Source organism: Lepidochelys kempii, chromosome 2 (assembly GCF_965140285.1).
Source record: "Lepidochelys kempii isolate rLepKem1 chromosome 2, rLepKem1.hap1, whole genome shotgun sequence".
Taxonomy (NCBI): Eukaryota; Metazoa; Chordata; order Testudines; family Cheloniidae; genus Lepidochelys; species Lepidochelys kempii.
Genome location: NC_136381.1, coordinates 176337419 through 176362153, shown reverse-complemented (window position 1 = coordinate 176362153; position 24735 = coordinate 176337419). Strand labels below are relative to the sequence as shown.

Sequence of the window (24735 nt, the reverse complement as noted above, 5' to 3'; positions counted from 1 at the left end):
ATAGGCTGCAATTCAAAGCACTCATTGAGGGTAAATTGCTAGCCAGAGCATCCCTTCAAGCCTTAGTTGATACAGCAGATATAATGTTGTTCTTGATGGCAACTTCTGTGGTCGTGCATTGGTTGTTGTGGCTCTAATCCTCCAGATTTCCCAAGGATGTCCAGTTCATGGTGGAGGATCAGCCCTTTGAGGGGAAACTGTTTGTTTAGTGAGAAGACAGTTGAGTTGCTGCATTCCTGAAAGGACTTAAAGGTAACTCTCTGCTCACTAGGCCTCTATACTCAAGCACCATAGCAAAAATTCCACAAACCATAGCTCTACAAACAACACCCAGCCCCTTAACCCTTTTATCATCAAAAGGGTTAGAAGTCACTCAGGAAGCATTAGAAGGTGCAATGTAGCAAACATAATGTCTCTTCCCCCCACCCCGCCCCATAGTCCTTCTAACCCCAGTCTCCCATCAGAAGATATTTTTGATGGACTCCTCCCCAACAAGATGTGAAGGCCCACTCCGCTAGAGCCTAGGCTGCATGAGTAGCCTCACTTAAGATGACACTCTCCTGTAAAGAAGCAACACGGAGCTCTGCTCACGCTTCTGTGAAACATCATGCCCTGGTGCAAGCTACTATAGCTGACATCCTTTGGCAGAGCAGTTCTCCAATCAGTAGTACAGCAGGGATCTTTGGACCCTTCTCCTCAATGACTACTGCTTGTGACTCACTTATAGTGGAATAATACAACCCATCTCTTGAAGAGCTAAGAGAGGTGAAGTTACTTACCTTGTACAGTAACTGGAGATCAAGATGTGTGGTCACTATCTGTTCAACTACCCTCCCTCCTTCCCTTCTGCTGCAGTACGTTTAATGGTATTCATGGCAGAAAGGTAGCTGGAGAGGTAGTCAGTCTGCACCATCCCTCATGCTGTTGGCTCAGAGCAGGAGGAGTAAAAGGGTGCAGATGTGGACCAATGGACACTGCTAGCAAGAATCTTCTGGTCTCACACATGTGGAGCACATGCACACCCCAGTGGAATAATGAGAGGGACCACACATCAAGAAATACAGTTACTGTATGAAGTATAGCCTTTCTTTTTTGCCCGTTTCTAATTTGTGACAATACATTACTTCTCACGCTATGATTGATTTCCAAATCCTCTGTAGAACTTTGTTAGAAACTTTATAAAACCTTTATTCAAATACAGTGTCAGCCATTTCTTCTGCTGCACTACTTTATTGACATACCCTCGTAGACTAGAGAGACATGATTTTCTTATTTGTCAAGCTGATTTGTTGCTACCATATCAAGAGGTCTTATCATTCTTTTCTAAATTGATTCAACCAGCTTACCTGATACTGCAGTAAGGTTGACTGATGAGTAATTTCCAAGATCACATCTAGTTCCTTTAAGATAGGTACTTTTGTTACTCTCCAGTGCGGTAATTGACTTTAATGCAAAACATCTTTATTAGCAGTTCAGTAGCCATTTTTCTTAAAGTACTTTAGTACTCTTGTATGTATATTACACACACAAAATGTGGCAAATAGTCTGCAATCATGTTACTAAATACTGTATCATAGCGCATATGCACAAGGGGTCTGACTTGCACAAGCAACCTTAATGAAGGCATTTTCTAACTTCTGAATGCTTTATTTTGCGACCTTAATGGTCTATTAACATAGTTTTCTGTATAATTTCCTAAATCTTTACAAAGACAAAACTGGGGGGAGGGAGGGAGAAATTCCATTATGTGGCATCCTATTGGCACCCACATGTAGTCAGCAGGGTTGGAATCTTTAGATCCACTTCACAGACCCCTGCCACTTGAGCTACCAGAGTAACTGATAGAAGATGACAACATATTGCTGCTATCTGGACTAGCACTACGCAGGATTTGAGATGCACATTTTGCCAGTTGGTTTCACAGATATATTTGCTGACAGCAGAGGAATGGTGAAACTCCAGGAATCTTGGATTCCATTCCAGGCACTGGAGGAGATTGTGCTGAAGTGGTCATAGACTCTTCTGCCCCTTCTCTTCCCCACCCCAGGTTCCCCCTCCCAGTCCCAGTTTCCACTCTTCTGGCTCCTCTTCCAAGTCTCCTTGCTTAGCCAGTCTTACTGTCCCCCTCCAGGTTCACTGTCAGAGCCCCAGCTTAGCATGATAAATTTCAGCCTAAATGGTTAAAGTTGGACAAAGTTTTGTAAGCAACTGAAAACAGTCTTACAATGGGAGGTGTCAGAAAACCTTCATAATTAGCAGCATTATGAGCCTCACCTATAATAATCTAGTCCTGAAGATTTACTGCAATCTAATTGAATTGTTCAGCACCACCTCTTTCAACATGTCGGTCTATAACAGTGACTCATTTAAAGGAAGTTTAAAATAACACAGAGAAGCACTACAACAGTAGCCAGTGAAGTCAAATTAGCCATGTGTTTAAGTACTTTGGTGGATGGATGCCTTGGTGCCCAATTTTTTGGATGCCTTCGTGAATTTTTTTGAAACTTGCTTGAAATCCTAGGACTGTAAAACAACCTCAAAAGAGGTTGATAAGTATCTGTTCTTCCTGGCATTGCAGAAGTTGCCACTTAGTCAATATTTTGCCAACAGTTAGCACCCAGCTATCAAAAATGTTTTCTGTCCCTGCACATGGGTGGAAATATCTGATATTTCTAATTCCACTGTGAGAAAATGTGGACTTAAATCATGCCTGTGATTTAGATTAAGTAGGTCCCATTTAAATAAAGCTGAAAGACTCCCGAGTCTAAAGTTGTAGCCTCCTATTAGTGGAGTCTTGACAGTGTAACTTTTTTTTTTTCTCCACTGAGCTATTTAGTATGGTTAAGTTCTTCTTTGAGAGCTGTCCCTGTGGATGCTCCACTTCAGGTGTTGATGTGTCCTGGCGCTGCTGATCAAAGGTTTTTGGGAGCAGTGCCTGGTTGGGATGTGCGTGTGCAGTAGCTGTCTCACGGTACTGTTGGCGCTTCATCTAGTGCTTGCGCGTCCTGACCCCCTCAGTTCCTTCTTGACTGCCCTCAGCTGCAGATGGAGCTCCAGGGGTGGTGTCAGAAATTTACCTAGAAAAGATTTAGAAATAGTTAAGTTTAGCTCCCAGTAATTAGTTAATAGTTAGTCTTAGGTTTCTGTTGAACCACTTAGCCTTTCCCTGTTTAAAAGATATATAATTGAAGAGCTTTCCTCTCCATTTCTATCTCCTTATACCACGACAAAATTGGGTAACGAAAATGCCAGGCATCCCTGGTTTTAAACGCTGCACTTTGTGTAAGGATGTTATGCCTGTCTCCGATGGACACTCAGTTGCTTGGGGGAGGTGCACATCCCTCAAAAATGCAACCACAGCAGCAATCTTAAAGCCAGAGCAAGGAGGGATAGGGATCTCAGACTTAAAATGATCCTTATGGAGAAATCCCTAATGCCACCGTCTCTATCTCGGAAAAAACCCCATCGAGGGATTCCCTGTGTGCCTCCTCGCTGGACAGATTGAGTTCCCTTTCCTCCAGAAAATCAAGGAAGAGGGAGGCATCTCCAACCCACAGAGAACTGTTGAAGAGGAAACTGTCTCCAGCATGATCACTACCCTTGGTGCCGACGGCCAGCAGGGTGAGCATGTTTGATGCTCCAGGCACCTCCGGCACCATCTGTATTGGGACCTATGCCAGCGGAGATTAGGTGTCGAGTAGTAGGCACAAATGAGCCTTGTACTCCATGGCACCGAATGCCTTGAGGAAGGACATGGTGCCAATGCCGCCTCTGATTACCATGCCACCTCCACTGGTACCACATGCTGCAGAGCCAATGCATGAACGCACTAAGTCGGCATCACTGGCATCAACAGAGGCCACGCATAAGTTGATGGTACCAACAGGACTAATCTCACAGATGATGTCTACACATAAGAGCATGGCACCAATGCCCATGGGACCGCGCTCCCTCACTCAATCAACTGGCACTGAGATATCATTCGAGCCTGGCTCACCTGTACACAGCACAGACTGTTCTCTGGTGCCGACTGCACCAGTACAGATGGATTCACCTAATGCCCCGCAATTTTTAAGTGATGAGGAAGATGACCTAAAAGAGGCAGTCTTCTATTCAGGACACTCCTCTCCATCCCATACAAGTGCCAGGAAACGGTTACAGGGACGTGCCCCCATGTCTGGCTTAACCCATGGATGTGCCCACCCATGCCATTCCCAATGCACTGGGCACAATGGGACCCACGGGCAATCTACAGATCTCAGACATACAGACCTCACACCCCACAGAGGTGACAGATTCACCCTTCTACAGTGACAGCCACTGAGCCCTCGGAGGTGCATGTGGATTCCGAGGAGTTGGAGGATTCCAATCCACAAGACTGCTCACCAGCCCACAATTTATCTTCATCTCCAGACGAGGCAGTATTGCCATCTCTGTCTGCCATCACAGATGACTCAAAACGATTCCAGGACTTACTCAAATGGGTCGCACAAAGTCAGAACATCCCTCTGGAACATGAGACTGAAAATCAACATTAGCGCCTAAAAATACGACACCCGGCATCCTCTACAAAGATAACATTACCAATTAATAGTACCTTCCTGGAACTAGTAGAATCAGTATGGCAAACTCCAGCTACCATACCCCCATACCATATCAATCAGCAAAAGAGTGGATAGGAAATTTTATGTGCCCAAAAACTGCATGGATTTCCTATTCTTGTACCCTCAACCAAACTCCTTGGTGGTGGATGCGGTGAACCAACTGGGGAAGCAACCCCAGTATAAATCTATATCACGTGACAAGGACTCTAAGAGACTGGATTTGTTAGGTCGCAAAGTCTATTTGTCTGTGACTCTCCAGTTTTGCATGGCCAATTACACGGCCATACTGGCTAAGTATGACCATGACAATTATGAGAAACTTAATGAGTTCCCTGCGGACATCCCAGAGGACAGAAGGGAGCAATTCCAATCTGTCGTAACCGAGGGACAGCAGTCGTGAGGACAGCGCTACAGGTGTCCCTTGATGTCACGGGCACGGCTGCTCACATGATGGCTACAGCTATAGTCATGAGACGGGCATCCTGGTTACAATCCTCTGGAATCTCAAAGGGCCTCCAAATTAAAGTTGAAGACCTTCCCTTTGACAGAGCGAAATTATTTTCCGTGAAGACCGGTGAAGTCCTACACTCAATGAAGGACTCTAGAACAGCACTCTGAACCCTGGGCATATATACATACCCTAATAGATGGAGGAGATACCAACCTTATAACCAAAACGGGGATACATTGTCTCCGGCACCAGAGACCATTGGACAATTCGTGCCAGAGACACCAACCACCTCAGTCCCAGTCAACTGCATCACAGGCACCACCAACCAAGATGCAATTTTGAAGATTTGGTCAAGGGTCTGATCAACCTCCCCTGACAACCAGCGTATATATTACACAACCTACTCAGGTGTTTGGTCACCAACTACAGCCATTTTACCAAGCGTAGGCATCCATCATCACAGATCACTGGGTAGTGGAGATAGGACATTCTAGTTATACCATCCCCTTCATCTCCATCCTGCCTACCCATCCGTCTTCCCCATCCCTCTTCAGGGACCCTTCTCACAAGCATCTTCTACGACAAGAACTAAACCATCTTGTACAGCTAGGTGCTGTGGGACATGTTCCAGTACAACACAGGGGGTAGGGGTTCTATTCCCACTACTTCTTGACTCAAAAGAAACATGGAGGATGGAAACCCATTTTAGATCTCAGAAAACTCAACGAATTTGTGCGTACCCACAAATTCAGGATGGTCACGCTGACGTCAATGATTCCAGCGCTGGAAGAAGAGGACTGGTTTTCACCTTTCAACCTACAAGATGCATATTTTCACATCGCTATACACCCCACATGCAGACAATTCCTACAGCTCACAGTAGGGAGAGACCACTTCCAATACAGTGTGTTACCATTCGGACTTTCGACAGCTCCAAAACCCTGGCTGTAGTAGCAGCACACCTACACAGACAAGGAATTATGATATTCCCATCCTTGGATGATTGTCTGTTGAAGGGTTGCACTCAAGCAAAAGCAATACACTTCACACAAACGACTGACACTTTTCCATACCCGAGGGTTACAAATAAATGAGAAGAAATCTACCCTAGTTCTGGTTCAACAACTAGAATTCATCGGAGCTTACCTAGACTTGATAGAAGCTAAAGCTTCATTACTAATGACCAGATTCTCCACAATGACCACTCTTATTGGTAGTCACAAACAGTCCAAAAGGCTCTGCACACACCTGCCTATAACTATTAGGACACATGGCGGCCTCGATCTTGTGGTCTAGCACACATGACTATACATGTACTGTCTCCAGGGATGGCTGAGAACAGTCTACATACCACGCAAGCACAGTCTAAACAGACTCCTGTCACCACCATCACCAAAAGTCATTCAATCACTACAATGGTGGCTAAATCCACACAATGTGTGCGCGGGTCCCATTTCACCAAGACCCAGCATCCATCCTGATCGCTACAGATGCCTCACTGATTGGATTGGGTGCACACTTGAACCAACACACAATCCAAGGGAAATGGTCTCCTGTGGAGTCTTTATTACACATCAATCTACTCGAATTATGAGCAGTTCAAAACGTGTGCCAACATTTCCTACCAATAAGAAACAAATAATGACAGACAACGTGCCTATATGTTCTACATAGACAGGGAGGCGCTCGATCTCTTTCCCTATGCACAGAAGCCATAACATGCTAGAACTGGGGCATTATCCACAGTATTACCATTACTGTGTTGTACCTCCCGGGGCAAAAGAACACAGTGGAAGACACATTGAGCAGACAGTTTTCCCAAGAACATGAATGGGAACTGAACGACAACATCGCACAACACATATTCCGCATGTGGGGGTCACCACACATCGATCTGTTTGCAACATCCGAAACCATAAACATCCAGGGTTTTGCTCATGAGCAGGACTAGGACCGCAATCCCTAGGAGATGCCTTTTTCATCTGATGGAACACGCCTCTCCTGTTTGCATTCCCACAGATACCATTATTATCCAGAGTGATACACAAGATACGGACCGACAGAGCCTTGATCATACTGATAGCTCCGACGTGGCCCAGACAGATGTGGTTTCCATACCTGAACAGCATGGCGCTTTGCACCCCGTACACCCTTCCTCTCTCTCAGGATGAGGGTCTTGTTCTTCACCTGAATCTAGGAAAACTCTGCCTGAAGGCATGGCTTCTCCATGGCTCCATCACAACGAATTAACCTGGTTTGGAAGAGGTTAAAAAGATGTTGCTAAACAGCAGGAAACTTACCGTGCGTACCATTTACCTCCATAAATGGAAGAGGTTCTCCTTGTGGTCCCACGACAGATACATACCGAAACTTACAGCGCCAATACATTTGGTTTAGGAGTACATGTTGCGTTTGAAACAGATGGGGTTATATATTAGTTCACTTAAGGTGCACCTCGAAACCATAGCTGTTTTTCACCACAAGATAGGTGGTTTTCAGCGTTTGTGCATCTGATTATGAAACACTTCCTCACAGGCATTCAGAACATGTACCCTAAAGTCTGCAACTCTACACCAGCATGGGACCTAAACCTAGGCCTCAGAGGACTTACCAGAGCCCCTTTCAAACCACTTGCTACCTATTCTCTACTACATTTATCAATGAAGGTAGCGTTCCTGGTCGCGATCACTTCAGCACATAGAGTGGGTGAAATTGGGGCCCTCATGGTCATCCTCCTTACGCCATATTCTTTAAAGACAAAGTGACTATGCAACCACACCCTAAATTAGTACCGAAGGTACCTTCATCGTTCCATCTCAATCAACCTCTCTATCTACCTATGTTTTACACTAAGCCACACGGATCTACACAGGAATCTGTTCTTCACACTCTAGATGGTAGAAGAGCACTAGCATTCTACCTAGATAGAACAAAACCTTTCTGTAAGTCACAGAGACTCATAGAATCATAGAATATCAGGGTTGGAAGGGACCCCAGAAGGTCATCTAGTCCAACCCCCTGCTCAAAGCAGGACCAATTCCCATTTAAATCATTCCAGCCAGGGCTTTGTCAAGCCTGACCTTAAAAACCTCTAAGGAAGGAGATTCTACCACCTCCCTAGGTAACGCATTCCAGTGTTTCACCACCCTCTTAGTGAAAAAGTTTTTCCTAATATCCAATCTAAACCTCCCCCACTGCAACTTGAGACCATTACTCCTCGTTCTGTCATCTGCTACCATTGAGAACAGTCTAGAGCCATCCTCTTTGGAACCCCCTTTCAGGTAGTTGAAAGCAGCTATCAAATCCCCCCTCATTCTTCTCTTCTGCAGGCTAAACAATCCCAGCTCCCTCAGCCTCTCCTCATAACTCATGTGTTCCAGTCCCCTAATCATTTTTGTTGCCCTTCGCTGGACTCTCTCCAATTTATCCACATCCTTCTTGAAGTGTGGGGCCCAAAACTGGACACAGTACTCCAGATGAGGCCTCACCAATGTCGAATAGAGGGGAACGATCACGTCCCTCGATCTGCTCGCTATGCCCCTACTTATACATCCCAAAATGCCATTGGCCTCCTTGGCAACAAGGGCACACTGCTGACTCATATCCAGCTTCTCGTCCACTGTCACCCCTAGGTCCTTTTCCGCAGAACTGCTGCCTAGCCATTCGGTCCCTAGTCTGTAGCGGTGCATTGGGTTCTTCCGTCCTAAGTGCAGGACCCTGCACTTATCCTTATTGAACCTCATCAGATTTCTTTTGGCCCAATCCTCCAATTTGTCTAGGTCTTTCTGTATCCTATCCCTCTCCTCCAGCGTATCTACCACTCCTCCCAGTTTAGTATCATCCGCAAATTTGCTGAGAGTGCAATCCACACCATCCTCCAGATCATTTATGAAGATATTGAACAAAACCGGCCCCAGGACCGACCCCTGGGGTACTCCACTTGATACCGGCTGCCAACTAGATATGGAGCCATTGATCACTACCCGTTGAGCCCGACAATCTAGCCAGCTTTCTACCCACCTTGTAGTGCAGACTCTTCATTTCCACCACTGAACAATTGAAGGGTGCAACCATTTCAAAACAAAGACTATCAAAATGGATTTCGAATTGCATCCATTTATGTTACCAACAACAAAATATACAATCCCCTACGGGGATCAGAGCCCATTCTTACATAACGTTCCAATCAGAGAACTATGCCAAGCTGCCATTTGGGCTTCCGTACACACGTTCAGTTGAAAGGGGAATATGTAGAACTACCTTAAGTATTTTTAAGGTGTTTGTGTGGAAAGATTAGCAAAGCATGTTGTATTTGAGGTGCTTTTCAATAAGAATCAAATTTAAAACTAACCAGTTTAAAGGCACTACCTCCAGATCTCAAACTTTGCCTCTTTTTAAAAAAACTTTTTCACTGGTGGCTTTTAAAGTCCTTACTTACACTTGCCCCTTTGAATTGATCTAGTTTGCTAGTTACTGCCTAGTGTAGTGTTTATTTTTAAAAGCAGAGATACAAAACTTCTAAGGGTATTAGAAAATATAATCATAGTCTGAGAACTAATCAGACACTTCTAGGTCTGTGTTTTTTTGTAAGAACTGGTTGTATTACACAAAAATTGTTGCATTTTATTTTATAGTTGTATACACAGGGCTTGCAAATGGATTTTTCACCTGGCGAGTGTCATCCCTTTCCATACAGTGTGAGCTTTTGTTTTAAAACAAGGGCTATAGTTTGTTGTGTTAGGTCTTGGCCACTAGAAAGTATGTTTTCACTTTTATTGGCTTGTACCATTTCTAACTCTATCCCTTGATATAACTTAATATTCTATTTTCTTTTTGTTTTTATTTGTAATCTAAACGAAATCAGGTCTATTTTTGACTTGATCGTTAACTCTAGTTAAAGTGATAAGCTGTCCTTTATGTCTCTATAGAGGAGCATACAAACCTTATTATTTCTCTGAAAAGTCGAGGAAAGGACATCGCAGAGCACATACTTTTGGAAAGATTCAGGGAGGGGGAGGTGTTGGGATCATCTCTACTGGGTATAACCAGAGCTGGTGTATGCCAGAGTGTGGCTGGGGTGTAACAACCAGGTTGCTGCAATCAGTTACTGAGTCAAACCTGCTTAACACACATTCAGCGTATGCTTTTCTGCTGGCTGGCAGGGTACAGGCTGTGAGCCACAGCAGAATAACATTTAAGGCACTCGCTTACAGAGCAGGCAGTGAGACAACCTCTCGCTGGGCTGGATTACACCCCACAACATGACACTCTCCTTTATGGCTGGACAGCTGTTTCATTTATAAAGGGACTGGTTGTGGAGAAATCTTCGGATCTATAGGCATCTTGGTGGTGCCAGATATTCTGAAGAAGAAGAGGAGACAATTTATTATTCTAAAAGAGAGCTTGCTGACACAGACCATGATCCTGAGTTTTCACCAGATGAGCACCTGGGAAGTGGCTTCTGCTTCTTCCCCTTCTGGTGACTCTCCACAGTTCTGTGACCTGATGGATCGCATGACATCTGCATTGAATTTACCTTCAGTAGTAGTGGAGGAAACCACCTATCTAGTGTTCGACATTCTTGGGGCTGTCTCCAAGAATAGGATGTCGTTACCAATTCTCCATGGTCTGCTGCAGCCTGTTAAGACTGTTTTATCCACTCCTTTCTCTTGTCAGCCTATTTCCAAGAAGGCAGACAAATTATATCAAATACTCTTGGGGTGGGGGTTGTATTTTCATACACACCCTGTATATAATTTGTTGGTACCTGCTACCAGCAATGGTTGAGGTCTGGACAAGCATATTCCATTCCTGCTGATAGAGAGGAGAAAGAGGATTGATTCCTTAGGAAGAAATGTGTTCTCTTCTTCCACTGTTGGTATTAGGGACGGCAAATTATTATGCTGTTATGACTCTCTGTCAATCCCACCTATGGGAAAGGATGCTATTGTTTGTACAGGATTTGCCAGATAATAAAAGGATGTTGGTTAATGTGATCCAAATGGAGGGTCAAAATGTGGCTAAGTATGCTCTCAGGGCTTCATTTGACACTTCGGCCTCTTCTGTTAAAACGTTGATTTCTGCAGTTACTCAGAGGAGACATACTTGGCTTCGCTCTTCTCTTCTGGCTCTGGATACTAGAATTAAGGTGGAAGATCTCCCCTTTGATGGTCTTTTCAGTGAAAAGACATGAATGACTGGAAAAGCTAAAGGAGGCAAGATCAGTGCTCTGTTCTTTAGGCTTGATTCCTTCTACTGGAAGACTTTCTACTCTTTCTTTCCATTATCAGAGACAGTATTATCCGTAGCCTTCCTTGATTTATTTCTTGTCAAATCAAAGATGACATCAGCAGGCTGTGACTTTCCAGAGTCAACAGAAGAAGTCTTTCAAATCAAGGCCTAAATCTCAACAATCTACTTCCTCCCTGTCATCTTCATTGAACACCAAGCCTCAGATTTGATGTGAGGATTGAGAACCAGTCAGCAAGGATCCTTGCCTTCCTCAGTTTGGAGACTAGCCCATTTTTTTCAGCAAATTGAGATTTATTACATCCTTGAAATTACAGAAAAAGGGCTATTATATTCACTATGAGAAACTATGCACTTTCAGTTCCCCATACCGTTCCCTTTTCAAGGAACCCTCTCACAACGCTATTCTACTTTCAGAAGTGCAGAAATTGCTTCTGATAGGAGCTGTCAGGGAGGTGTCCAAACACCTTGAGGAGTCAGGTTTTATTCTAGATACTTTTTAGTACAGGAGAAGAATGCAGGGGGAGGAAGGAGTTAATCCAATTTTAGATTTAAGACACTTGAACAAATATGTTTAGAAGTTTTGGTTCTGTACGTTAATTCTGGCCTTCATAATCTGTTCATTTTAACTGTGAATTAGTTTGTGACTCTCAATCGGAAGAATGCATATTCTCATATTTCTATCAGACAGTTGTCAAAAGTACCTTTGTTTCGTGGTGGCAGGACACCATTTCCAGTACAAGGTGCTCCCATTTGGCCTGTCCTCAGGACCAAGAGTATTGTACAAATTGCCTCTCTGTGGTAGTGGCTCAGCTCAGAATGCAGGGTATATCTGGATGATTGACTGTTGAAGGCTGCTGTTCCCAAAAATCTATTAAGCCACATCACTTATACAATCACCCTTTTTTTTTTTCCTCCGGACCTGGAACAACTACTGAAAGTCAAGTTAAATCTGTTCAACTCAACATTTTATTCTTGGGTGCCATATTGGACTCAGAAAAGCCTTTTTACCACAGGACAGATTTTTTTTTAAATAGTGAAGAATATTTTAAACTTTCAAGTATGTCAGAACTCAAAGTAATTTTCTTCCTGATTCTCATGGCAGCTACTACTTATGTAAATCTCCTGGAGTGTCTTGGAATTAGGCCAGTGCATCACTGGATGTCTCAGGTCAATGAGCCAAATCTGGATAATCTTCAAACGTTCCGGACTTGCTGATGTGGTAGGCAGTCAGAGCACATGTCCTCAGAGACTTTCAGTTCAATCCCCCTTCGCCATCAGTGAGGATAACTTCAGATGTGTCAAACAATGGTTGGGGGGGATAGGCATGTCTGAGTTATCATACAGTTTGAGATCACTGGGTTTCTCAGTAGCGGGACTTACACATAAACATGTTGGAGTTAAGAGAAACTTCGTCTGGCCCTCACGTTGTTCCTCCCTCACATACGTGGGAAGGTTGTTCAAGTAGTGAAATAAAACATAGTGGCTGTTTTACATCAACAAATGGGGGTGCTCACTCTGCTCGGCTACATGCAGAAACGATCAGTTTATGGGACTGGTGCATTCTGTGTGACATTTTTAAGTCTGGTGGGCCTGCATTTAGCAGGGGAAGACAACGTAATTGCAGATCTGCTCCGCAGCAAGTTTTCTCAAATGCACGAATGATCCTTTAAGGATCACTTGACTCAGAGCGTTTGTTTCTAGTTAAGGTTGACCAGATGTGGACCCGTTTTGCTACAAGGTTCAACAAAGTGGCACCTCTCCTGCTTGAGAGCAGGAAGAGACAGTCAGTCCATCTTCGATTCTTTCCTTCTGCACTCATGAAGGGGCCTTCTATATGCTTCTCTCCTCCCCCCTTTTCATTGATCCAGAAAGTGGTGACGATTGCTCAGGACAAGGAAAAGATAATTCCGATTGCCCTGGCTTGGCCACATTACCAGAGGTTTATGGATCTGCTTCAGCTCTCCCCTGGGGTCTTCATATGTAATCTTCCTTCTCAGCAATAGAGTAGGATTCTTTATCCAGATCCGCAGTCCCTCCACCTGACTACTTGGGGTGATCGGACTTTGACTGTCAATTCTTGAAGACTCATGCTCATCAGTGCAGAAGAATGCATTGCTTCATTCTAGAAAACTATCAGAAAGTGTGTGTTTGTTATTTGAAATGTTGCATACTAATGAGGGGGAATCTCTTTTATGTATTTTGGATACAAAGAAAGCTCATGCATATTAGTGAAATAGAACTAAAGGTTTTGGAAAATCAGCATGAGATACACATAATCTAGACAGGGATTCTGTGGGGCATACTGTCTCTCCCAAGACTATTTCTAGATTGATTAAACAACACTGTTTGAATATTACATGGTCGCAGAAATTCCTGTACCTACAATGGTTCAATCTTATTGCACTAGAGGTGTGACATCATCTTTTGCTCGCCCAAGTGACTGTTGCTGAGATTTGCAGGGCTGGAACCTGGATATGCACACTCTTGCTAAACATTATGCACTTGATTAGCCTTCAGGGCAAGGGTGGGCAAAATACGGCCTGCAGGCCGGATCCAGCCCATCTAATATTTCTGTGCAGCCTCCTTTGCCCCCTCGCGATCTCAGAGTCCGAGCCACTGAAAGTCCTGTGGCGCAGCGGGCTGCTCAGGCAGGCTGCCTGCCTGCCTGCCTGCCATGGCCCCGCACCGCTCCTGGAAGCAGTCGGCTGATGCTGGCATGTCTCTGCATGCCCCTGGCGGGAGGAGCAGGAGGCGGGTCTCTGTGCTGCCCCCGCCCCCAGCACCATCCTCACAGCTCACATTGGCTGGAAACCAGTGATTGCTTTGTGGGCACAGGCAGCACACGGAGACCCGCTTCACCCAAGGGGCGCACAGAGATGTGCCAGCAGCAGCCGGCTGCAGCCACTTCTGGGAGCAGCGTGGGGCCACAGCATACAGGCAGTCTGCCTGAGCTTTGCTGCACCGCCAGCCAGGAACTGCCTGTGGTAAGCACCTCCCAGCCAGAGCCTATGCCTCGCACTCCCTACTACACCCCAACCCCCTGCCCCAGGTCAGAACCCCCTTTCCCACCCAAACTCCCTCCCAGACCATGCACCCCCTCCTGCACCCCAGCCCAGAGCCCCCTTCTGCACCAAACTCCCTCCCAGAGGCCACACCCCTCACCCCCTCCAGCATTCCAATCCCCTGCCCAAGCTGAGAGCTCCCTCCTGCACCCAAACTCCCTCCGAGGCCCTGCATCCACTCCATTAATATAGTAGAAATGTGCAGCCCATGACGATTTACCAAAATCCATGGAGTGGCCCCCCTGTGAAAATTATTGCCCACCCCTGCTTCAGGGTCTGATGCCAGATGTGTTAGAGTGGTTTTTCAATTTCTGTTCAGTTCAGGCTCTGGTTCCCCCAGGCTATTTTCAGCACTACTCATCAAACTACTCGTAAGTGGGAATTTGCAGAACTACTCAAAGAAGAAATTAAGGTCAGTTCAGTGTTCTTTGAGATGGCTCTGCATACTCATACATCCCTCCCACCTTCCCCTCCTCTGTCTTTTTGTTCTGTATTTCTGGCTTGGTGGTGGAAGGAGATGAGCTGGTAGAGGGCACTGTGCCTCCTTATATAAGCTTGCTTCAGAACATTCAGGGATGCTGGGGTGCGGGGGAATAAGAGCACAGGCACTTTAACATGGCTTGGAGACTGTTCTCCCGTTAGGCATCTTTGTGCGGCACGCTACCATAAGTGGAATACTATACTATACTATAAGTGGAATATGCAGAGCCATCTTGAAGAACTCTGGTTACAAATAAGTAACCTTCACTTCCTGAAATTGATGGATTTTTTTTTTCTACTGAAAGGCTCAATTTTTGTAGATACAATATGGTACAGTGAATAAACGTAAAATATATTCCAGTTTGAGCTGTTACTGGTTCCAGCAGTATCCCCTGTTTTAAATGTAGGGAATATCACTGATACAGAGTGAAAACTCTAAATTTGGAACATATTCTAAATGTTCCCACTGTAGTTTCTTTTGAGTTTTCTAAAATATTTTAAATTAATTTTAAATAGTCTGATTAAAATTTGACTAGTGATTTTAATACTTAAATTAAGGATCATCCATCTGATTTAATATTTTGCTTTAATTCCAGAGGGAAGTTTGCAGTGGTGAAGAAGTGTGTCAAGAAAGATACAGAAAAGGAGTTTGCAGCAAAATTCATGCGAAAAAGAAGAAAGGGCCAAGACTGTCGAATGGAAATAATCCATGAGATAGCTGTCCTTGAGTTGGCGCAATGTAACCTTTGGGTCATTAATTTACATGAAGTTTATGAGACTGCAACAGAGATGATTTTAGTTCTGGAATAGTAAGTACTAATGTCATATTGTGGGGTCTGACACTTTTTCCCCATTTTAGAGTGTGTATGTGTGTGTGTGTGAGAGAGAGAGATACTCACACTAAGTAATTTCTTGAATTATTTGCTGAAAATGAAAAATCTAAATACTGTGCACCCAAAAGACAAGAAATTTGAAAACTGATATTTCATTGCTGAGTTGCTTTAACCACCTGGTTTTTGGGTCTAGAAGAAAGAATGATGAAATCAGGAATTACAAGCAGTTATGTGGGATCAAGTGGCTATTGTGGACTATATCAGTTTCCCTAATCTAGTTGAATTTATAATCTATTTGTAATAGGTTGCCCTGTTTGTAATATGCTTTTAGCTTTGTGGTCATGTGTTACACTAACTTCTCTAGATACATTATTTCATTAGAAAAATTAATATCATGTGAAGATACAAGACAGTAGATTCTCTCTCCTGGTAGAAATTGGGGTGGAAGACGCCAGGCATGTGCCTGCTTTGTTCTATAGGCTCAAACATAAACATACTAGTTGGGCTGACTATGGGCCTGTATATCCCTTTTGAATACAACTCATTTTTCCTTGTGCTGACAGCTGCCAACTAGCGCCCCTTCTTATAGTGATGTACGTTAACCACTGCCTTACAACATTATTGCAGACAGGTTCCTAGAGAGAGCTGAAACGTCAATTATTTTTCTGTCTCAAGTAGAAATATAAACCTCTTTCAGAAAAGGTTTATTCATTGGATCTGCAAAGTCTCTGCTACTTTCTTGCTAGTCAGACTGAAATAAAAGCTAGTTTGAAGGAAGAAGTTAGCAATGGCACTGTGCTTCAACTACAGCTTCCAGTTTGTATTCTGCCACTGAACATACCCATGGCATCTTGAAGCCCTCCTATTGGAACATATATTGCTGATGTCCCATTTGTAGTGTGTCTTCTGCACTGGATTGTTCTGCTAATAAGACTGTTCTTTTTCCTGTGCACCAGAGAAGAAGGCAGGTTTTGTGGTTAGGGCCCTAGGCTGGGGCTCTCAGATCTGGATTCAATTTCCTGCCCTGCTACAGATTTCAAGTGACTTTCCTAATGTCACACAATTTCTCTCAGCCTTAGTTTCCCTTTCTGTAAAGTGGGGGTAAAATATGTGTTCTCCCCCTGCTCCCTAGGAATTTTATCTCTTTAGACTATAAACCCCTCAATGCTGGGACTCTTACTACATGTATATACCCCACTTAGCATATCAGAGTCTCAATCTTTATTAAATTCTCCATAGGCTACTTTAGTACAAATAATAAAAATCCCTTTTTATGCTCTTCCAGTAGGCATATTCTAGCTGAACCAATGCTTGCTAAATAGCTTGGTGTTGAAGTTTCTCAGATTCTTGTTCATAGGCTAAAATGTGGATTATATGAAATTGTGATCAGGACCTTATGCTTACCCATCTCCATACTTCTGAGCAGCTCAGTTAAATGGAAGAGAGGCTGTAGAAGATCAATGGGAATTTGTTTTTAAAATAAATAGTGCACTACAGTAGAACCTAAGAGTTATGAACCCCAGTTATGAACTGACCATTTAACCACACACCTCATTTGCAACCAGAAGTACGCAATCAGGCACCAGGAGAGACCCCAAAAAAGGAAATACAGAACAGTACTATGTTAAAAGTAAACTACTAAAAAGGGTAAAGCAGCATTTTTCTACTGCATAGTAAAGTGTCAAAGCTGTATAAATCAACGTTCAGTTGTAAACTTTTGAAAGACCAACCGTGTTTTGTTCAGTGTTACGAACATTTCAGAGTTACTCACAACCTCCATTCCCAAAGTGTTCGTAATTCTGAGGTTCTACTGTAGAACCTTGTTATAATAGGTATTTTCTAAAAGTCAACTCTTGTTATATATTCTTTATTTGCACTGCAGTATGTAGATTGTCTATGGAGTGTAATCGAGTGAGGTATAGAAAACTGGAATAGCGTCTGTATTTAGTTTATTGCCAGTGATATTTAAACAAAATAGCTAGTTTCAAAATTTGAATCCAACAGGGATGTGGTATATGCTTAGACACCAAATCCAGAAGTAAACAATTGGCTTTTTTTGTGACACATGGAATACAGAACTGCTGGGTTTTTTGATAGGAGGAGTTAGTACTTCATTACACATACAAAGCACATTTAGGATTGCAAACTACAAAAACACACTTCCACTGACTTCAGCAAATATATCTGGACACTTTTCTAATGTCAGCATGTTCCAGTGACATGTTGAAACAAAACTGGTCTGAGTGTTAGTAAACTTCTGACCTTCTGGATTCAGAGGATTAATAAACATACAGTTTAGACTGCAAACTCTTTTTAGGGCAAGGTACTGTCTCTATACACTCTCTTGTACAGCATGTAGCAAAATGTGGCACCCCTGATCTTAACTGGTGTGGTTGGACACTACAGGGGGTCCCTGGTATATGTCGCTGTTGCGTTCTTGAAAAAGGCGATGGATACCGAAACAACGGATACTGGGGACTTTTTCTCCATAAGAAATAATGGCCTGCCCCACCTCTTACCACCCAGTTCTGCCCCCTCCTCTGAGTGCGCCCTGTCCCTGCTCCTCCCCCTCCCTCTGAGTCTTCTGCACACTGGGGAACAGCTGTTTCGCAGTGTGCAGGAGGCGCTGGGAGGGAGGGGGAGGAGTTGATAGGTGGCCCACAGGGCCACTGGCAGACAGGAGGCGCTGAATAAATCCTTGTATTAAGTGGTGATTGAAATTGTTTTCTGAGGGAAGAATATTTAGGAAATAGTCTCAAAAATAGAGCCACCTCTGTCATCTACTAATACTTTTGCAATGTCTTTGAAGGATGGGAGAGGGAGACTTTGTCTAAAGCTATAAATCCTCCCTTCCTTAAGTGGTTTCAGCAGCATTTTTTAACACAAATAACAAGTTTGTTATTTTCATCAAGGTATTTATAATGCACCTGTTGACATAGTGCATAGGTGCCCATTTATGCCTAACACGATTTAAATAGGATGTAATTAGCTTGTCTAATCCAGAAAAAATAGATTTGAGGTGGTATAAATGTCTAGTCCACTTGCTTTATGGTGGTGGCCAAAGTGAGACCTGTTGCCTCGTAGTGTTTCAACTTTCATAAGGATCCCAACAAAGTACTGAGTGCAGCTAGTTGTGAACATGTAGCATGAAAAATCTAATATTGTTTCAAGTTTAAAGTAATAGGGTCCACCAGAGTGGAAATAATGGTATACAGTTTTCATAGTTTGATCTGGGATCTTCTATCAATGGGTACAAAGTAAACTGACCCTCCCTCCCCTTTGGGTCATATTTTATGTGGAAAGCAAGGCTTTTCTGGCAGTGGATAGTTTAACTTCCATCAGATCTAGTTTTCTAGTACAAAAGTTGAACTGAAGCAAATTGTGTTCACTTTGGCCCCAAATTGCTACTCGTGTCTTCCTTGGATGTCACTCCTGCCAATTCATCATATCCGTTAACACACTGATACGTGACTACCCTTATAACTATTGTAAGGGGTCCTTCTAATCATCTGACATGAAGAGCTCTGTGTAAGGAAAACTTGTCTCTTTCACCAACAGAAGTTGGTTCAATAAAATATTACCTCACCCACCTTGTCTCTGTAATATCCTGGGACCAACACAACTGCAACAACACTGCATGCAAACAGATAGTGACAGCTAGGCTTAACTGCAGCCATTAGGTTCCAGTCAGGAGCTTCAAATTAATCACTGTGTAGCTTACACATCAGAACACTTTGGCTACACTCTACCAGAAACAGTAATATTATGCCATTTGTATATTACTATGTCAATATGGAAATGAAACTTATCTAATTAAAATACTCTGCATTATACGGCTCCTCTAGGTATATCACTGCTGCTTCTTTGCTGTCTCTAAACAACTGATTTTCTAGAAAATAATGTATAGACAATATTTTTTTTATATGCTAGGTTGTGCTGGCCGGGTATTTAGACTAAACTTCTCAGACCAAGAACAGTCAATATGTGCCTTATGTAGTATGAAATACATTCTTAGCACTTCATGAAGTATAAAATGAATTCATGAGACTAACTTTTTGCGGTGCAGTACACATGAAGACTGTTCTTTGATATTAACCTGTGCATGATGTATGAATTCATTAAAGTTTAATGACAAAATTTGCATTGTTTTAAGACACAGATAATTACATGAATGTAAAAGATGACATTTTTCTATAATTGGTCCTAAACACACCTGCGAAATCTGGCCTCAAATGCTGTCTTACGTTTTTAATACTATTTTTAAAGAAGTCAAAAGTAAATAAAATATCCCTTGTAGATAAAGGACAAGGTTTTTAAACTTAAAAGGAAATCCACTTTTCCATGAAGTAGCTTGTAGAGCTATTTAAAATTTGACACTGCAGATCCTTTTTTCCTCTTTCTTGTACTTGCAAGGACTCCAGTAGAAATATAAAATAAGTATGACACTCATGCAGCATGGTATTTAGCTGCCTTCTTATGTAATTTGTGGGAAGAAAATAAATTCAGTACTTTTTTCATTTAAAAACAAGGCATACTGCCATAGAACTAAAAACTTCCTGTGTGCAAAAAATAACCTAGTACAATAAATATGTACTACCTACTATAGAAAGTGTCCTTTTTATTTCCAATACAGGGAACAAGGTAACAGTTGCCTCTGATATAGGGGTTCCCTAATGTGGTATGCCTGCCCCTGGGGGTTTGCGAGACATCTCTGTGGGGGATGTGGGAGAAATTATGCAACAGTGGATCTTTCTGTCTTTCTTTATTACATTTTCCTAATAGGCTACTCAGACGAAGCTTCAAAATTCTGTGGGAATTTGTTATATAAAATGTGGTAGTTAGTTTGTTTCGAAATGTACCAATGAGAACACAGATATACAGAGATGCTGACGTACAGAGCCCTCACATCCAGTCACGGTACAGCGTGGGTTTGGTTGTCCAGCAACTGTCCAGTCTAACTGAGCTCAGAACTTAGTCGGGTTTTTTTTAGTTGTATATGTCACACTATAAATAGTGAAATATGGACAGATGGCTAAAGGCAGGTAGTGTTAAGAACACACAAAGTATCAGTAATGAGACAGGCAGGTGCGGGCAGCTGGTAGATTTGGAAGGGGTACACAATAAGAAACTTTGGGAGCCTCTGCTCTAATACAATAGGATCATAATGTTCTTCTGCATCCCTAGTGGAAAGTCCAAGGTGAAGAGGAACTATAACATATTGGTTAACCAGTAGCTGATGCTTCCTCCTTTATCTAATTTGCAAACTACATGAAGTGGCAGTTAAGGTTGAGGTAGGATACATTCCATCCACCCAAAACTTTAAGAATGGAAATAAGTCAATGGGAAAAAATTGTATGTTCTTTTCTACCTTCATATAGTCTACAACAATATTGACAGCGAACATGAAAACTATTCCATAAAGCTTTCACTTCTACTTCCAGCAAATGACACTGGAATACAGAAATGTAGGTTGTATGTTGGGAGATGGGAATTGATATATGACTAATGTGCCAGTCAGCAATGTCCTGATGTTGATATTTGGTCCCTGACCAAAATTTAGTGGTTTAGTGAAAATAGCTGGAGTATCTAAAAAGCTGTTCCTCCCCCCCCCCCCAAGCCCTCAAGAGTCTCAAAGTGGAGAAGAGAAGCATGCAGATTCAAAAGTCTCTCCGTTCTGATCATCCATGCTGTAGCATTTGTCAGTTGTAAAGAGAGAAATGTCCCCTTGCCTTGTATTGGTCTCTGGCACCTCAGTATATAATGTATAATAATGAAGTGGAAAAAAAAGTTAGAGCATGAATGAATGAAATTATGCTCAGAATTCAAGTAAGTTCAACAAAAGATGTTGAAATCTTGTGTTTGTCATGCAGGCCAAAAAGAACTTCACCATCACAGTGCATTTTGAAGTCCCAACCAGCAGAATTGTTTTGGGTTGTACACTGTGTAATGAATCTTCACCACTTTGATACAGAGTAGTGTTTCTTAGACTCATAAACTTTAAGGCCAGAAGAGGACCATCATGATAAAGATTAAGATTCTGCCACAGGTACTTTTAGTAAAAGTCAGGAACAGGTCACAGTCAATAAATAAAAATTCACGGAAGCTGCGCTGGTGGGCCTGGGGACTGCTGCCCCAGAAGTAGTCACGGAGGTCCTGGAAAGTCAGAGAATCTGTAACGTCTGTGACAGAATCTTATCCTTAATCATGATAATCTAGTCTGACAACCTGCACATTACAGGGCACAGAACCTCACCCTCGTGTAGTGTAGGCCTTTATCCTCTGGCTGAGTTACTGAAGACCCCTAATCTTGACTCAGAGACTTAAAGTTACACCATTTACTCTTGTTCAAACCAGTGGGTGAGCCATGCCCTACACTGCAGAGGAAGGTGTATCCTCTCTTACCTGATTTTCTTCCCACTCACCATTAGAATCAGGTATGGAGATTACATGAGCATCTCCCAGCCGTCTTCCCCAGATTCCTAGTTTAAAGGTCTTTTAATCAATTGTGCCAATTTTCATCTCAGAAATCTACTTCTGTCCCTACTCAGATGGAGTCTATCCCATGAGTACAGTTCTCTGTCTGTGAATACCTCCCAGTGGTCAAACGTCCTAATGCCCTCCTTACAGCACCATTGCCTGAGCAGTCTGATTATCATAATCTTGTCTCACCTTCGCTCTCCTCTAGGGACAGATAGAAAGCCACTGACGATTACCCGAGCCTCCATTTCTTTAAGCATCTTCCCCAGCCTGGCGTCGTCTTCCCTGATGCATCCCAGCGAGAATCTAGCAGTATCACTTATTCCAACGTAAAGGACAATAAGTGGATTCTTTCCTACTCCCATTAAGCTCCTCTTCCACCTCAGATCCAAATTCCATATCTTAGCTTCTGGCAGACAGCGCACCCTTCAGTTCTCTTTGTCAGCTCTGGTGATAGCCTTGTTGCCCTTCTTAATAGGGAGTCCCAATCACGTAGACCTGTCTTTTCCTGGTGTTGGTGTAATTTTCCGGCCTTCCCCCTTCTGTTCTTTCTGGCTGCAAGTCATCTTGTCCTGTTTTCTCACTTGCAATCTTCTTAGAGTCATCCTCTATCCTCCTGGGGCTCCAAACTCTGGCTACCTCCATTGACTCTTCCCCTCTTCTTGTAGGACTAGTCACTCTTCTCTTCTTCCTTGCCTTCCCATCTTCTGTTACTGCTTGCCTGTCTCCTTCATTTTGCACCTCAGCAAACCTGTTCCTCAGCTCTATTTCTCCTTCACTAGCCAGTCTTTTCTTCTGCCTTATAGTCACATGCTTCCACTGGCCACTTTCCTCATCCAGTAGTTTACCCTCACAGTTGACTTCTTTAAATAATTTCATTAATAAAATTACTTATTTGATCAAAATTGAAAATCTGTAATGGCAGCTGTGTCAGGGAATGGAGGAAAACAAGATATATGCTTTGATTTTTTTGGCTCACTTTACTCACTAAGGTTCTGGAGCTATGTTAAGGAAAAGTTAGCACATGTGACTCCATTTTGGTTTGGGGCCCACCATTGTTTAAATGCCAGCACATCATACACCAGGAGGAGTAATCCTTAGATATTGAATCCCTGTGAAAATCCTCCTCCTTGTCTCCAGCCTGCCTTGACTCCCAGTATCTGGTTTTTGTCAGTCTCTAACTCCCTGTCTCTTGGCCTTGATGTGAGGCCTCCCATCCTGATAATAAAAGTTACTGATGCATAGCTTTAGGACCATGCTGTGTAATTAACATACTGGTATAGCACGAGGAATGCACCAAGCAGGGATAGGTGGTAGATAAGACAAGGGTTTGTTTATTGGCTAAGGTTTCCGATGCACGAGGGCAACATGCTTTGCTAAAAAGTATATAACCTTTGTATAATCTGCATTCAGGGTCCCCTCCTGGCTAGCAGGGGGGCACCACGCTCGAGCGTAATAAACTTAGTGTCTTTTGGGAACTCTGCAGTTGTGGACTTTGTTTCTGTGCCTCAGCCTAGATTCGAACTGTGCGTGACCTATCAGGTATAATTCGCAGCACTGGTGTGCGTGTCCTATCAGGTGTAATTCGTAGCACTTGTGTGCGTGTCCTATCAGGTGTAATTCGTAGCACTTGTGTGCGTGTCCTATCAGGTGTAATTCGTAACAAGCTACTTGGTGAGTTCTGTGCACTGACCTACGATTTAGACCTATGCCATCTTAGCTGTTAAAATCTCGTTGACATTGGATCAGTTCTTCATTTTGGAGTGTTGCCTTCCGAAAGGGAAATTGTAACACCAGGTCAAGAGCTCTCTTTAGGGTGATGCCCGATGGGACGGGAAACAGGAGCTTGAGGTTGTGCCAGTAAACCTTACTGTCTGGTCTGGGCTATGGGGAGGAATGGAGTTCTAGCCCCACAGTCCTGCAGCTGAAAATACTTGGCCATATCTGTGCTTTTTTTGGTCTTGGCTGGGGCTTTTCTCCCCTGGAGAAAAATAGTTGATTTGAAGATTTTTGCAAGAACAAGACTTAAGGGGGGAGCTCAGCTGGATAGGGATGATCTGATTCCAGCTGATTAGTGGGACTACATCCAAAGTTGAAACAAGTATGTGAATCCCATTTACTCCATTGTTGAACAGGAGGGCACAGAAATCCTCTTTTGGAACATAAACTCTCTAATCTTTCTTTTTTGAGAGGGGGAGGGAACTACTGAAAAATTGTGGTGGGACAATTCTGGCAATACCTGGAGTCCTCAGACTTCCTTGCTCTGTTTCAACCTGGCTTTTAGGACTGGGTATTTATATGGAAACTGCTGGCCTCATTCTGGCAATAGATGAACATTAGATCTAGCTTCCTTTTTATACTCTTGACCCAGTGAGTGTTTGGATACTGGCAGAGATAGATGGAGTTGCACTAGAATGACACACTTTTTCTTCTCTGAGAGGTCACCTAAATTGGGTAGTTATCTGCCAGGCCTCTGATGGACAGGGTACAACAGACTTTTGTTGTCTCCCTTTCTGTTAATTGAGTGTATGAACTCACTAACATAAAATTAGATAAAAATGTATTCACTATTAAAT

At 43.1% G+C, this 24735-nt stretch overlaps 1 protein-coding gene and 1 long non-coding RNA gene across 3 annotated transcripts in view; one reads left to right on the top strand and one right to left on the bottom strand.

Moving 5' to 3' along the window:
* STK17A (serine/threonine kinase 17a) overlaps positions 1 to 24735 on the top strand; it is a 63775-nt gene that overhangs the window by 12921 nt on the left and 26119 nt on the right. The window contains exons 2-3 of one of the 2 annotated variants that reach the window (XM_073332813.1): positions 14689 to 14781; positions 15446 to 15658. In XM_073332813.1, the coding sequence (XP_073188914.1) occupies positions 14689 to 14781; positions 15446 to 15658 (306 nt within the window). The remainder of the gene's footprint in view (positions 1 to 14688; positions 14782 to 15445; positions 15659 to 24735) is intronic. The other variant, XM_073332814.1, reaches the window with a different exon arrangement.
* LOC140907276 (uncharacterized) overlaps positions 1440 to 24735 on the bottom strand; it is a 55497-nt gene continuing 32201 nt past the window's right edge. Inside the window, exons 2-3 of the long non-coding RNA XR_012157435.1 lie at positions 4273 to 7306; positions 1440 to 3077 (exon numbers count right to left, since the gene is read on the bottom strand). This is a non-coding gene — a long non-coding RNA (uncharacterized LOC140907276). The remainder of the gene's footprint in view (positions 3078 to 4272; positions 7307 to 24735) is intronic.